At 40.4% G+C, this 15,878-nt stretch overlaps 3 protein-coding genes across 7 annotated transcripts in view; all 3 read left to right on the top strand.

The window, feature by feature from the left end:
• LOC128300558 (aquaporin AQPAn.G) overlaps window positions 1-6,348 on the top strand; it is a 32,929-nt gene extending 26,581 nt beyond the window's left edge. For all 5 annotated transcript variants that reach the window (XM_053036662.1, XM_053036659.1, XM_053036663.1 and 2 more), the window contains 4 exons: window positions 442-585; window positions 4,731-4,940; window positions 5,014-5,094; window positions 5,171-6,348. In XM_053036662.1, the coding sequence (XP_052892622.1) occupies window positions 442-585; window positions 4,731-4,940; window positions 5,014-5,094; window positions 5,171-5,278 (543 nt within the window). In that variant the 3' untranslated portion in view covers window positions 5,279-6,348. The remainder of the gene's footprint in view (window positions 1-441; window positions 586-4,730; window positions 4,941-5,013; window positions 5,095-5,170) is intronic.
• Window positions 6,349-9,517: 3,169 nt separating this feature from the next.
• The window catches only part of LOC128302348 (crossover junction endonuclease MUS81), a 29,378-nt gene continuing 23,017 nt past the window's right edge, over window positions 9,518-15,878 (top strand). Inside the window, exon 1 of the transcript XR_008287379.1 lies at window positions 9,518-9,922. The gene's annotated coding sequence lies outside the window, so the exon portion shown is untranslated. The remainder of the gene's footprint in view (window positions 9,923-15,878) is intronic.
• Window positions 12,803-15,583, top strand: LOC128302346 (SET and MYND domain-containing protein 4-like). The gene is made up of 6 exons (XM_053039153.1): window positions 12,803-13,293; window positions 13,454-14,213; window positions 14,277-14,429; window positions 14,493-14,666; window positions 14,769-15,105; window positions 15,172-15,583. Exons 1-6 carry the CDS (start codon window positions 12,987-12,989, stop codon window positions 15,385-15,387), a joined length of 1,947 nt encoding a protein of 648 aa, XP_052895113.1. The 5' UTR covers window positions 12,803-12,986; the 3' UTR covers window positions 15,388-15,583.

Here is a 15,878-nt window from a genome sequence, read left to right as displayed (position 1 = left end):
GAAAAATGATCGATTGACCATAACGACACTTTTCGTTTCAAAATCGTGCCCAACGTGAACGAATAAGGCGTGCTCACCGGACACAACACAATTATGACGCACGAGTCCATCGCAACAAACGAAAACAAATGCGCGTGAGAGAATTCGAATAGAAGCAACAGCAAATGGTTCCAAACAATAAACCCATCGCACACATGAATACGACTGCCTATATTGAGAATTTGTTTATGCATGAGCGTAGAAAATTAGCAAATTTGATCGCAAGCATTCACCCGCCAAACCCTTTCGCCCTGTAAAGCATATAGGGAGCACGTGTTTTTGCAAGTTGCGCGTTGATAATTTCTCGCACTGTGGTTCTCCGTTATGTTTTTGATCTCTGATCGAATATTTTCTCACCATATTTCTATTGTGCATGTGGACCTCCTTTTTTTCTCCTTATAGGCATTTGGACACGTGAGCGGATGCCACATCAATCCTGCCGTCACGATCGGACTTATGGTAACTGCTGACGTCAGCATACTAAAGGGTGCTTTCTACATTGTTTCACAGTGTATCGGTGCGATTGCAGGAGCAGCCGTCATTAAGGTAAGTGTGGTATAATACAAATAAGTATGATAATAAGTTACTGATAATGTATGCAACTTCTACTACTTTTATTCGATTTATACTTAGTCAAAAAAATAATATAAAATGACCTGCGCAAAGTAGATCAACAAATGCATTATTGACAAAATACCATACCTTGACAGTAAGTTTATACTTAATCGATGTTTCACATGGGAATAATAAAGAAAGCAGATTGAATAAAATACACTTTAGTTGTTTGCATGCCTAACTAATCGTGCGTGCTTGCATATCAGAGATTCCCTCCCCTAAAGCCACCCTATCGATATTCCCTTCTATGGTTGAATTTTAAATGGCAGATAACTGTGTCAACCGTCAGCAGTTGTGGTGCATTCACTGGACACACATGCTTACACTCGTTTAAAACCCTGTCGTTTTTCCCACCAGAAATGCAGTACTTGCTTTGTAGGCTGTGTTCAATGGAACGGAAACAACGACTTGTCTGCTACGAATGAATGCGACTAAAGGTACTGTGGCTAAAGAGACTTGGAATGTGACTAAAGTAAGGTAGTCTCAACAAAAGTACCATTTAATACTAATAGACAAGTTACAAAGAATAATAGCAGTACCACTAGATCGGCATCCACATGGCTGGTAGAATAAAACAAAATCAACGCTTCTCGTATATGCACAATACAGACGTCAAAGATGAAACCCTCTTTTCAACTGTCACACACAGAACGTGATATGTTGCATTTAAACGTTCGAAAACGGAATGCGCAATAATACTGCGTACTGCAACAACATGACCTAAATTACGTCGGTTGCATTGTTACATATGCGCTTGCATCCGTATAACAATAGCGACAGTGAAATCTCTTCCCTTTTGCCGACCTTAGGAGCTTCCCTACATGGGTGTTTTTGTTAGTGTGCATCATCGACTTAAACAGCAGTTTTATACGCTCTGTTTGCATTACTGTGCTAAGTGGTATAGGATGATCTGTACCAGAGATCACAATACAATCGATTTCGGATGATACACTCTACACACTCACCCTACATAGGATACACTTCCTTTCCCTTTGTGTTTTGCTCATAGGGTTCGTCGCTTGCGTTTTTGATTCCAACTCGTTTGTTACACGTCAAGCGTCCCAGCTCGCTAATTTGATTCATGTCAAGCTCATGTCAATGAGAGCTTAAACGACAGCACTGCTCGATCGATCGATCGCTCCAACGGAAAGCTAGTGTGCTGTCATATGCACACGTGTAGCCTGTGTGTGAATGAACTACACACTTATGGCACCTCTCTTCACAGTGCGCCCATTCTGTGACTGAACTATGCCAGACAATTGTCTCAAAATGCCAAGGTACGGCCCTTTGCAGTTGTAGCATATTGAATAATACCCACAAAGGTGACAGTGACTCTTGTGGTTCGTACGTACAATTGGGTAAAAAAACGCAACAGTAGTACGCATAAAGCATTCCTTATCAATCATGTCATCTTCTGGCGCAATCCAGACCTATTAGTTTAATAGGAACGGGGAACGTTGACGAGAGGAAGCATCGCGGAGTGACCTCATTAAGCACACTAGGGTAGGTGTTTTTTGCATAAGAAATGGACAGCGATATGATTAATCTGTTTAAACGCAATTCTGTTATGATGAGAGGTTCAGTATGCTGCGATTTTTGTTGTGGATTTGTTGTTGTGTTTTGTTTCGTTATTTATCATGAAAGTTATCAACTTAATTTCTATGGAAATGTAAACGGAATAAAACAATCTAGAAACCATTACATGAAAATTTGACATTAAAACAAAATTAGCCATGAAGCTTTGATTTTTTTATTTCTTCTCCTTTTGCACCTTCACCTGGAACGGTTCTTTTATTTCCAGCGATACACATGGTTTACTTCCTATGCTTGCAAGTGCATGTATCGCAGTTTGGAGGTTAGTTAGTTTGCTTTTATTACAACCTACCAACCTTGTACAGATGCGTCTTTCTTCTGCCTGCCATCAAACGACAATCTTCCTTCAACCTATCAATTAAACCCAAGCCGCAAGGTGCTAGTTCTTCAATGGATGCCAACAAGTTTCTAGACAGTCTGGCTCGTCTCGTACCTGTACCGAAAGTCGCTCGAACACGGATAGCACGTGTATAAAACCGATAAATTCACCATCCATCAGGCGCTAATAATAGTCTATTTATGGTCGTTTTGGGATCCGTAATCCAATTTTCAAACGACACAATCGTGTACACATTCCAAAAATTTTGTACGTATGCATCTCCGAATGAATCCCAAACGGAATGAGTAAAGAGCAACGGAACCTATTCATTAGTGTGTTCCCCTTGCCCTAAACCTTGACCGAAAGCCGATCTGCGTAACCGGTTACTCCAAATCGAGGACCGGTTTAAAATTCGAACCCCGCAGATCAGTCTAATTTTTGATTTACCTAAGCGTTGAAGAAAAAAACACTGTGTGCTATCCAATGTGTGAGAGAAGTTAAAGAGGTAGCAAAAAAATTATGAAGAACACCTCTATATATTAACGTAACGCCCTCGAGCGTGCCTTTTCACTAGGAATGTTGTGTTGAAGTGTGTTTGATGTGCATATTTTCATCATCTAGTTGTTGCGGGGGAAAATTGTAACGGTTATTTTAATTTTTGGGCGGTTCCACTTCCGTGTTGGGGGATGAGATTCCACTACCAAATATACTACATACTTGGTAGTGGAATCTCATCCCGACCAATCCCTCGTACGTAGAACGAGCTACGAGTAAAAAAGTCAAAAAAGCCAGAAGGGGCAGGCATTGATCTCTTGAGAAGAAGAAGATTTAGGTTTGCTAGTGCAACTAACAATGCGACTTTTGAAATGTTTCGGAAATCTGCGCACTGTCAAAGTTACCAAACGGCTAGAATAAACGCACACCATTCTATCGTTAAAAACCGAAGACTCACAGAAGACTGTTGTTGGTTTTTGGATTCTATCCAACGATTTCTGGTGATCGATTATTATCTCGTTACTTGTCAACCTTCGATCATACTGTACATATGGAATGGCTTTATCCTTCGATGTATACACATTCATCTCACGGTGCGAACGGACAAAATAGTTACACTATTACAGTAACGGCGCGAGCATTGATGAAAACGTTCCCCTCAATATGTTCGCACCTCTAACCAGCCCTATTTATAAACTGTCACTGCACGCTATCGTTAGACATCATGGGGTAGGTATATTCTCAACATCTTGGTAAACTAATTTATTTAGTCTGTTTACACGCAGCGAGACAAACTTATCGCGCCTATCGTCATCGACCACAGACTAAGTTGTAAATCGTAGTATTGTAAATCATAGATGTAATCGTAGCTATTAGAATCATTACCAGCTGAGAGAATGCGTAGATAAAGCACGGAGTCCACATGGTGTTTTAGGGAATTTGGTTAACAGTTTTGGTGGTAAGATTTGTCAACTGTTTTTCCTTTAACGTAAAATAAGTTCTCCAATAAATTTTAATCTAGAGAGACATTTGAGTGGTAATCGCAATGAAAGCTAATACTTTTTTTATCGTAAAAGCTAATACTTAAAGATTTCTAAAAAAAAAAAACAAAGTAATAAACAGTACTTACTTAGCTATACAGTCAGAAATAAACTATACATTACACATTTTTCAACTCCAGCAAATCATGTTAATAATTGATTTATTATATTTACTTTTGTTGTACTCGTTCTGTTTTGTTATAGTTAACCATGTGAGCAAGTATATACGCGAAATTATGTTGCATAAATCAAATGACGAAAAAACTGTTGCCTTTTATTACTATTCCTTAAACACAGAATTAAAACCTATAAATCATAACAACTCAATCGAAATTCATTTGTCAACTTTACACCTATCCAACACATCGTCACAAGGCCGCACTTGATCAAACCCAGCGCGTATCAAATCAGGTTTAAATTAATTGTGAAATAATGATACATACCTATATGAGGGTCCGTATTTTGCCGTGCAGGAATGAACTTTTACCACATGAAAAATTGACACGCGCTCACCCACCCATTGTGGCGAAGGGCATGCGGTTCCGGTTTTCCGTTTCGTGTCGAAGGTCATTTCATATTATTTGATCCCCATTTTTTACCTTATCCTCTCCATTCTATTTTTCTCGCAGGCCGCCACGCCATCGGAAGTGGTCGGAGGACTCGGTGTGACCGGTATCGCCCCGGGACTGTCCACTGGACAGGGAGTCCTGATAGAAGCGCTCATCACCTTCATGCTGGTGTTCGTCGTCCATGGCGTGTGCGATAATCGGCGAACGGACATCAAGGGTTCGGCACCGCTCGCTATCGGGCTCTCGATCACGGCTGGCCATTTGGCAGCGGTGAGTAAGCCAGAAACCTGGATAATGGTGGGACGATGCTAACTTTATTGATTATTTTTATTTATCGGCATAGATTAAGTATACTGGCGCCAGCATGAACCCGGCACGCTCGTTCGGACCGGCCGTTGTAATGGGCAATTACACGGATCTGTGGGTAAGTTAAAAAGCTCTTTTTCTGAAAAATGTTAATGCATTACATGGTACATTTTTTTTATCATACTCATCCTCAGGTATATTGGGTCGGTCCGATAGTCGGTGGCATCGTCGCAGGGGCCGTCTATCGTCTGTTCTTCAAAGTAAGAAAAGGTGACGAGGAATCAAATTCATACGATTTTTAAGAACAACCCCCTCCCAAAAACACAGCATAAATATGTGCTGGAACTCATTTCACCGACCATCAAAATCAGCAAGCAGTGCATCGCAATTATTTGTCCCTATGTACACTTTGCAAAACGCAATGGAATTCATTTTATACACGGTTTTGTTTGCTGTTCTATTAATTCGTTATTAAATGTTATGTTTCTTGTTTGAGCGTATAATGTCCGTGTGTTGTTCTATGAGCGTGTATGAAAAATTTGAGGTTTTCTACACACAGATTACATCAAGTCTTACACACAAATAACACAATTTGATAAAATAACTCATTTTTATTCATTCTATACCACCACTACCAAACTGAATTAATTTCAATGTTTTGTGTTTATTAATAATTCTGCTGATTACTTTTAATGCATAAAACTTATTCGTGTTTTTTCTTATTTTTCTATTGATTGTGTACCTTCCACCCGTGCAGATGAACACTAACAAAGTGGGCCAAGTGACTAACGACGTTCAGTACATTTAGCCCGGAGCGTAATCCACTAGCCCATCTCGATAGCTTTTGCTACAAATAATCTGACTTTGCATCATGTGTGCGAATGCGAGTATAAGACGACACAAACCCTTGGGATGTATTACAATTCAATTAACTACATTTACACATAACCTGCATAGCATAAAGAAACACATTCTTAAGAAACATAAAACATAAAACTAAACATAACATAAAACTAAATCGAAAACTACAACTCATCGGTTATAAGACGGAGTTTGAAATAAGTTTAACCGAATGTATGTGACAACAACTGGAATTAGGAGTCATGATGCAGCGCAGAGAAATGAATAGCAGAGATCGCCTACCCCAAATCTCGAGTAACTAAACCATCATCCAACATTATCTACACCTTTGCCAATGCTTACAACTCCCTTACACATAGAAGCTTCGTGAAGAAATAGCTCGTTTGAGAATCACTTGGACCGGGAAAAATGCAGTAGAACATGTCAAATTCATTTTTACTCACTCAACAGCAATTAATATGTAAATAGTTTGTTCATGAAGCGTGGGTTATGGACTAATTCCAATTCTCGATTCCTAACTCTTAACTCCACTCATGAGCTGTGCGCTTTTAATCAGCTACTAACTTCACAAATAACCTTTTCGTTTATATTTGGTAGCAAAGTAGTACATTCAAATTGTCACATTATCACAATTATAGTAGTAGGAAGTGATAGATATTTCTTAAAGCAATATCATGCATGAGTATTTTTGTTTAACACCTGAACAACACACCACAACACTGCAAACGCACTTTTGATCAGAATCATCGCACTCTAGTAAGCACATGATACCGTAGCACATGACCGTAGGCGAGTAAAACACCGATTGTTGAAAATGTAGAACCGATTTCGTTACACACTTCAGTCAGGGTTATGTTTATTTTTCTTCTCCTTTTTAGTTGTTTCTATTCCTTCATTGGTTTTTTTCTGTTTATTGAAACTATAGGAAAGAACTTTGCACATACGCACACTCGTTCTCTGTAGGATTATTGTCGCATATTATATATTATTTAAACGAAACTTCATTATTGTTATTAGAAAGAACCAACAAGAAAGTTTGTTTTGCGATCATGCGACACATTTTTGTGTACAACCTTAGATACAGGATATCATAATGGTCTTAATAAGCCACAGAGCGTTTTTGAGTTTTTTTTCGATTCGATTCGATCTTAACCATAAAACAAAACGAGGAAATTTTTTTTTTAAATTATTACCTTCCGTAATTGACTATTTGTGATACAAAAATGAAAAAAGGCAAGCAAACAAGACAACACCTAGAATGCAACACGTCCGCGAAAATGAACTATCCTTTAGGGAGATCCGATTCTACATCCGTAAGTTCTATTTATGTATCATATACATCGGAATTTACCATAACAGAGTTGTTGTGGTTGTGGAAAAAAGAAAATCTTAAAATAAATAAAAAGCCAATGTTAAACAATGGGATTATGTTTTACTGATGCTGAAATGCAATTCGCTACAGACCACAATGGAGTTTTTAACGAAACGAAACATCAACTTCGAATCAAATCCTCCAACCAGACTTGAGTTAATGACCTTGATCAACGTTAATTTTGAAGTGCGCTAAGCTAGTCATGTCACGATAATGTCACCGAACGACCCATAATCCACAATGACTTTCCGGTCGTTCACAGCTGATGAGACTGAATCGTGATGGTGTGATGGATGATTTGATGGCCCCTGTACTCCTCCAGTCAAAATTCAGAGACAGTAGTGGCAACGGGAAACAGTAAGTAAATAAAATCAATACCAAAACAAACAAAGCATTGATTTAAGCTCAATCTAAAAAATTGCGAGGACATGAAGAACAATGTCAATGTACAAATTTAAGATCAGTAACACGAAAAATTTACCAAGCAATATGTTTAGCACATAATAGATAAACTTGACCTATGACGCTAGCCGATGAACGGACTTTTTGCAGCTGGTATTACAAATGTTCATTACATCATGACATTACAAACATGTTGTTTTTATAATATCGATTTACTCTCACGTAAAAAAATGAAACATGAAAATTAATGTTGAACAATAATCAAACGTTCACCTTTAATAACGTATAAAGATGTTGAAACTGGGGAATGATGCTGGCGAAAGAACGTTGTATGTATTGGACACCACAATTACGTATAGCTATCACTTTCCATTGTTCCAGAGATAATTGCCATTCTTCTATATGGTACAGCCTTGTATGCTTTTGTATGCTAACTGACCGTGTTGCTTAGTGACGGGCCGTGTTGCTTAATATTAGTGGAAACTTATAACTAGAGGCTTAATCTAATGTACAATTCACATTCGTTTGAAGGCATTTCCTCCTCCAAACATTGAAAGGTTACCATTTCCCGATTGTAATCGGTCTTATGCTAACTATGCATTATTTACACAAACCAAAACCACCTCAATTCAAACCAATTCACATATGATTTGTATGTATGTTGGGTGTTATGTAAAGACCTACACCTTGATGTATATATGTATCGAAGAAAATCAAACAAATGTCTTTGTTGCTGCGGGAACAAAATTCGGATTGCTGGATCCGCCGCCGTAGGTAGACCACGCGAAGATTGGCCTACCCTGAAACTCTCGCGCTAGTTTCGGACCGTCGTAGCCAAAATCGAACGTTAGGCTTGGCTCTGGAATTCCGGAGCTAGTTTCTAACGGTGGACCTTGCTAGTTGGAAAACAGCTGAAGGCGATGGAATTGTTCGGGTCGGGCAAATAGGTTTTTTTCTGGTTACTCAGAATAAGTCCCTACAGCGGACCTCCGTTCAATTAAATCGCGAACAGGACTCGATAAAGCACCGGTTAAGGTTTAAAATACAAGTGAAGTTTATTAAAAATTTCTCCTGCTTATATACTAACAATGTGTCTTAAGATTCGAAAGTGAAAGCGAGATGACCCGCCCGTTCACGGTCGTATGGTGAGCTTATTTGCGATAATTATTTCTTAACCGTATAGTTGATCGTATTTGTTTACAGTATCAAACGATGAGGGCTCTTATTGTTTACTTATGATCTCACGTATCTTTCAATTGTTATGATTTATTCCCCCCTTGGGTGCTAGCATTTTCTTTCATGAATTCTTTTCGCGTTCTTAACATTTCGACCGATTTCGCGGATTTCTCGATTGTTATGTTTATTCCCCCCTTGGGTGCTAGCATGTTCCTTCATGAATTCTTTTCGCGTTCGTAACAGTCTTGGAGGATGAAAATAACACATAAACAGAATAGCAGTTGGTCAAGGATGATTTCAATAACGAATTCAGCGGGGAACTAAAGCATCAATTGCACTGGCATTAAAAGGATCTTCTCGGCAGATGTTAAAGTGCAAATGATCTTCCAATCAAGCGATGAATGCTACGTACAGAATTCCCGTGACGTCAGAGAACGAGAGCAGGTAATCAACACTCCTCCACCGCGAGAGCATGTACTGTTAGCAGCACACCTGTCACAGAGAGCAAGCTCGGGTCAAGCCAGGAGTCGAAAAGCACCGACACTGCTAGTAGTAGTTCGTCAGTCTTCGTGCGTAGTCCCGGTACGCAGTAGTAAAACGTAGTACTAGGTACCCGGTAGTACCGCGTCCCTTGTCGCGTCGTTCTGCGTCGTTCGAAATATCGATTACTCGCGAAATAAGTGATCAAGTGTGGTGCAGTTGGTGCAGTGGCAATAGTGTTGTTTAGTGGCGGCCCCCGAAAAGGGTCGAATTAGTTTCATCCACCATGCGGTCCCATTGTGTGAAACCGGGTGCAAGCTCAACGCGAGCAGGTGTGCGTGTGGTAAAACGGCGTCATGTGGCGTGTGAATGTCATGGAGCGGCAATCTGTGCGTGTGTCGTAAAGCGCGTGGCCGGTAGTGTTTGGTATGCGTGTGGGTGGTAGTGCGCGGTGACCGATAGTGATTGCTGATATGGGAAGATCTCACGAACACCAACGCCGACAGACCAGGTGGATTCGGTGAGAGCTTTCTCCCGCTCCCGTTCTATGCTATGACGTCATCGGTGGTTATCAGGGGCTCTTCGCTGAAGCAACCACTTGATTAACGGTGACGGCTGTGGACAGGAGGGACAGGCGAATTCGGAGGAGCACCAGGTTAGTTATGCTGAGATTAATTTAATTAAATGAAAATCGGTCCCTTCCCTGCACCGGATGAATGATAGCAGGTTGGTTGGGTCGTTATGTTGAAGCCTGCGGACAACTTGCGGGTCAGTTTGCTGAGGGTGAGATTTATAGCCGCTTTGTAGCAAGAAAACAAAACGCAAGAAACGTATACAACTTGTTGCTGAACGACTCGGTTGCTCGCTTTTATCAATCGGTCGTTGAGATCGATCGATCACATGATTATTGTGATTTAAGAACTTGGGGCAGAGAGCAGAGTGTGAGGGACGATACCGAGAAGCGTTCATTTATGCTCTGATCGCATCTGTAATGGCAAGGTTATTATGTGATTAATAACTGCAAGTGGTAATGATAAAAAGCAACAAGACTGAAATTTTAAAGTGTGACCATATTAAAAATTTGATAAAACCTTCCTATTTTGTGAAAGAATGATGTAATAATAGGTTCCTTATAACCAACCTATTTTTATTCATATTTATATAGTGTTTTCACATGTATTATGTTTTCTTGACATTTTAACTAGTGATCTTCTCCTTCCATTTGTGGTTATGTTGATCTATGATTTGATAAATCAAATCTGCATCATCAAAGAAGTCTTTTGCAGAGTTCTTGTGAGGTTGAGAACAAAACCATTTTCTACATTTATCAAACTTTCTCGGATGAGTTGCCTTATCAATCCCTTTCTGCATTATTTATCCACGATATCTACAAGTGTGAAACAAGCTGAAACTAACTAGAGAAGCCCGTTTTGAGCGTTCAATAATGTTGCATCAACTGCTTCTGTGTACAGCTGCATTCCTAGCCTCAGCTGAAATGGAATAAACGTCTACCGATAGTGACGTGAGATGCTGAACTAATGTGACCGGACAGGAACATTTTCCCCGACATAACGAACAACGGTTTAACCGGTGGATGGCCCGCGAGATGAACCTCCCGGTTGTCCTCTTGTACCGGTGTGGGGGTTGAAATCAATCATCACCACAACTGTAGCAGGTTCACTAACGGCCAAAACGAGGTTGGTCTGTAGCCTGCAACAAAGTAACCGCGCTGCTTACAGTTTAATTTTATTTTTAATGAGATTCTAAGCTCCACCATATCCTCTCTCTAACGTCCCTACTCGTCATTTATAAGAAGAACATCCCGGGTGCAGATGTTGTTATCTCATCTGTCCAGCGCAAAAAGTTGTTAGTTGGTGCCTTTAATTTTAAAAACTATGAAAGGGGGGAGGGGGGGGGAGGTAATAGAGGCCCTCGAAATGAGACAAAGCGGAAAGCGCAATAAGAAGGGGCCTCTTACCTCACTTTGAATCATTCCCGGGTAGTTCTTGCATATATTAAAAAGTCGCACGGGGGCCGGGTGGGGAAGTTGGTCAAATTTCGCCAGGGGCCTCTTTTGGTACCCTTCGGGGCCCCCTCTAGCGTCAGGAGAGGGGGCCTATGGCCTATACACCTTTTACTACTACACAAATGTGTTGGGGCCCCCCAAAACGGCAAGACCCTAGGCGACCGCGTACTCCGCCTAGCGTTTGATCCGCTGCTGAGGACTGCCCTAAAGTTTTCTGTTCTTTTGATGATTTTACGTTTTATGTGCATTTATAAGGTTAACAGTATACAAATATAATAGAATATCAATTCATTCACCACCTTTTCTGTACAAATCATGTAATATATATATATATATATATATATATATATATATATATATATATATATATATATATATATATATATATATATATATATATATATATATATATATATATATATATATATGTGTATCTAGAACTTCAATAAATAGTTCAACATAATAAAATACCCTATAATATTTCATCCAATAAAGCGAACTTCTTGGGTATTACTTCATTCTGTATCATCCGAACCATTAATTTAATTCTGTGCCCGTATTATTATCTATATACGTGACGATTTCAAGACATAAATTCACAGTTTAGATACGGTACGCATTGTAATAGGTCGGACGATACGATGGCTAGGCATATATATGGTTCTCACACGCACATAATCGCATTTGTGCTCACAAAATAGCTCAAATATGAGCCAAAAACATCCAGAACACGCAAAAACTCCTGCTAGAGGTTTGTTAAATGTACAACATTCAACGGCGAAAAGCGAATGTCGAAATTTGCGGAATTTTCCAAATAAGATCGTTGTAGAGAAGACAACTGAGACAGGATCACGACGATGGTGATCTTAAAACCCTCAGCACATTGTTAAAGTGAATGACTTTGTGCGGCCCAATCAGAGGAAATGAGAAAAGGAAATATTATGCATTTCCAATCGTTCTAATGCCGGTTGTGGTTTCAGTTCAGTTTTACAACCTGTTCAAAAATGAAAATACGCTAGTATTTGATTCAACTCGTCCTTAGAGCGGACTAAGCGGCTGTGGGTGACCCCGAGCTTCAAGGGTTCCCGAATACCATCTGACTATTATTAATACTAACAAATCTGTCTGATGTTGAGCTATTGTTGAACCTGAAGAACAGGTGCAATAGTAACACTTGTGGACTCGACGTCAAGGGGTTCCGAGAAAAGTTCGGCGACTCCATTTTATAGGGGACTGCTTATGATGATGTATAAGGATAACATAATAACATTGCTTACCAGACAAGCAAATTTACCCCACGAGTATAAAATTGACATTTCTTTTTGTCGTAATGACAATATACAATAGTCAAAATACAAATACAATACAATACAAAGTACAATATATTTCTAAATGCATGAATGAAATTTGCACACGAATGTTATTTTTCGCGTCTTGGCACCTGCTGCAGCTAGCGAGCACAAACATTTCTTCGGAACATGCGCAAGAACAATGTTGCGCGTTCGGATGCGTCTATCCAAGCGTTGCGCAAGGTACAGCCGATACGGAGCAAAAACAGTTACCTTGGTTACTATTATTAAAACAAAGAAATTTTGGGAACGCTTTGAGGAACGGATATGAGCTAATTTCATTCATCAATTGTTTGTCATCGCTACAGGGTGCAAGAGATTTTAGTTTGCTGTTCAGTACGAAAATGGAAGTCACTACTGCAAAAGGGTATTTCCATACGTATGCCATAAAGTTCCGGAGTACAATTAAACCTGAAGAGTTCGAACAATTTGCAAGCCTTTCGACGGATTGGGAGCGGTTTACGTTTGTGAACGAACTGAAATGGCGTGTAGTGAATGATTTGCCTCTCGAGCATTCGTTAGATAGTGGTAAATGTTTGGTAAAGGCTCTGGATCATAAGGCGAATGGTGATCGATTGCAACGAAATAAGGATTGGTTGAATGCGTTGAAATGTTACAATCTGTGCTATTTGCTTCTGCCGGAAGAAAACGGTATGTGTTTACAAACTTTATAAATTTATGGAAAGGGTCTACTTAGACAATAGTTTTGTCCATCCTTGAACAATATCCACGTATATTGCAAAAATTATGAATTGAAATTATTGACAAACGATCGCGACTAATCAATCTCTAATAACCATAACCATTTAAGTACTCGAGAAAGCGCACCTTCTGGATAATCGATCGCAACTGCTACTGAACCTTGGTAAACTGGATCAATCGTTAGAGGATGCCGATCGTGCAATCGTTTACGGTTATCCCGAAGAACAGCTGTCAATGATCTGGGAACGCAAGGCGCGTATTTATCAAAGCAAGAAGGATTTCAAGACGGCTGTTGAATGTTTCGACAAAGCGATTCATTATTTAACTGTTCACTCCAGTTTAACACCCGAGCATCGGGACAAAAGGATTGAGGAATTGAAAAAACTCGTCGATGCGGTATACTACCAATATAAAAATGTTCAGAAGTATCTAGAACCACCCAAAGGAAGTCGAACGTTTCAACCGCATCTGGACGGGAGTGTACAGTACGACAGCACAGAAAAGGAGGGTCGTTTCGCCACAGCCAAGACCGATATTCGACCAAATCAGACAATTCTAAAAGAAAACCCACATGCTGCCACCTTGTTAAAAGAATATAGCGGAACGCACTGTAGTGATTGCTTTGAGAGAATTAATGTGTTGTACTGTTGTCCTGACTGTACTGATGTTGTGTTTTGTTCGGGACGATGTGAGAAGAATGGCTGCGCAAGCTATCATCGGTATGAGTGTGGATATTTGCGCTCACTGTGGAATTCGGGTGCTACAATTGTGAGTTTGCTGACGCTCCGAGTTATCACACAGAAGCCTTATTCTTACTTCGACAAAATGAGACATAATTTATCGAGTTTGACGACCAGCCTTACGGATAAGTAAGTAAAAGGGGATGAAAAGGAAAGTTTTGGCTGATTTACTCAAAGGTTGCCCTGTCGCAGACTCCCAAATGAAGACTATCGGAAGATTTTCAACCTGGTTACACACTCGGATAAACGTAGCACCGAGGATTATTTTATTTGGACTTTAATGGCGACCATGTTGAACACAGTTCTAACGATGACGAGCTACAATACAGAAAAACAGAATGATAAGTATGTGGTTAGTGAAGGTGCAGATTATGATTTTTTTGTACCCTACCTTTCCATTTGCCGTAGCTTTCTGGGATATCTGTTGCTGCACAATCTGCAAATAATCAACTACAATGCACATGACGTTTCGGAAATTCAACGCAAACATTCAAACGAAGCGGGAGTATCTGTCGCCATCGGAGCAGCGCTATATCCAATGTTGGCACTCTTCAACCACTCCTGTGATCCTGGCATTGTGCGGTGATTAATGTTTCTTCACTAGCATTATTTTGCGTTGTTCGGTGTGCAAATCCCGTTAACCATTTCTATCCCCCCCCCCCCCCCCCCCCACCCCCCGCGCAGGTACTTTTCCGGTAAGACGGTACACGTACGGACGATTAAGAACATCGCTGCCGGTACAATAATCGCTGAAAACTATGGACCACTTTACTCGCGAATGTCCCGCCCGGAGCGTCGAAAATCGTTGGCCACCAACTACATGTTTGAGTGTAACTGTCATGCTTGTGATGCAGATTTTCCAACTTGCGCGAACATGATTCACTCACTAATACGGTTTCGATGCACCGGTACCGGATGTCAGGAGGCAGTGCTGTACAATCTTCACTCGGATTGCCAAGGAGTGCGATGCGGCGCCTGTGGACACATAGTAGACATCGGAGATCGGATTCGAAAGTTGCGGGTGAGTGGAAACATCCGATGACCTTGCAGGGTGGGAATCATATTTACGTTATTTTTATTCATACAGGAGGCTAATATGATTGGCCGATTCAACGAAGCAAGCCATCTCTATCATGTAGGTCTGTTCGAGCACGCGTTATCCAAGTATGCTGCGATCATGATGATCATGGATCAGGTACTCGTACCACCTTATCGCGATTATCACATGTGTCAGCAGGGAATGCGTCGCTGTTGTCTCGAACTCGGTAGTTGTTATATATCACGTCCAATTAGCGAGCAGTAGAATAACAGCTTAGCATATTTAATGCTGAAAAATTCACATTCACTCAAATATTTTTTTGGTTCGGTTGTTTACAACGTTCCAAAAGACGCGTTGTAATGGGTAATGTACCTGTTCCATACCCAACACTATTGGAACGTTCCGGAATGGTCAGACATTTCCGTCTGCTGTGCTTATGTTTGGTTGTTGCGCAAATAAAACCGGCCAAGTCTAATCAAAACCAGCCTTAGCGCATGCGTGGTTGAAGTAAACAAATCCGAACACATCAACTGGCACAAGCAACCCGCAATAGGTGATTTTGGTGAGCAAGATGAACTGTACACGGGGGTTCTTCCACATTATGCGGCTGTGCGCACGAATGCGCGCATTCTAAAAATATACGGAATCCGAAAGGAGAACACGCTTCCTGTGTTACAACGATATAAAACGAGCAAGATGGGACAGTATTTTCTTCGGGTTACCCACACTCAATGGGTGACGTTTAGCGAGATTTG

The sequence above is a fragment of the Anopheles moucheti genome, chromosome 3, assembly GCF_943734755.1.
Source record: "Anopheles moucheti chromosome 3, idAnoMoucSN_F20_07, whole genome shotgun sequence".
In the NCBI taxonomy this organism is placed as follows: Eukaryota; Metazoa; Arthropoda; class Insecta; order Diptera; family Culicidae; genus Anopheles; species Anopheles moucheti.
This window is presented reverse-complemented; position numbering and strand designations above follow the sequence as displayed.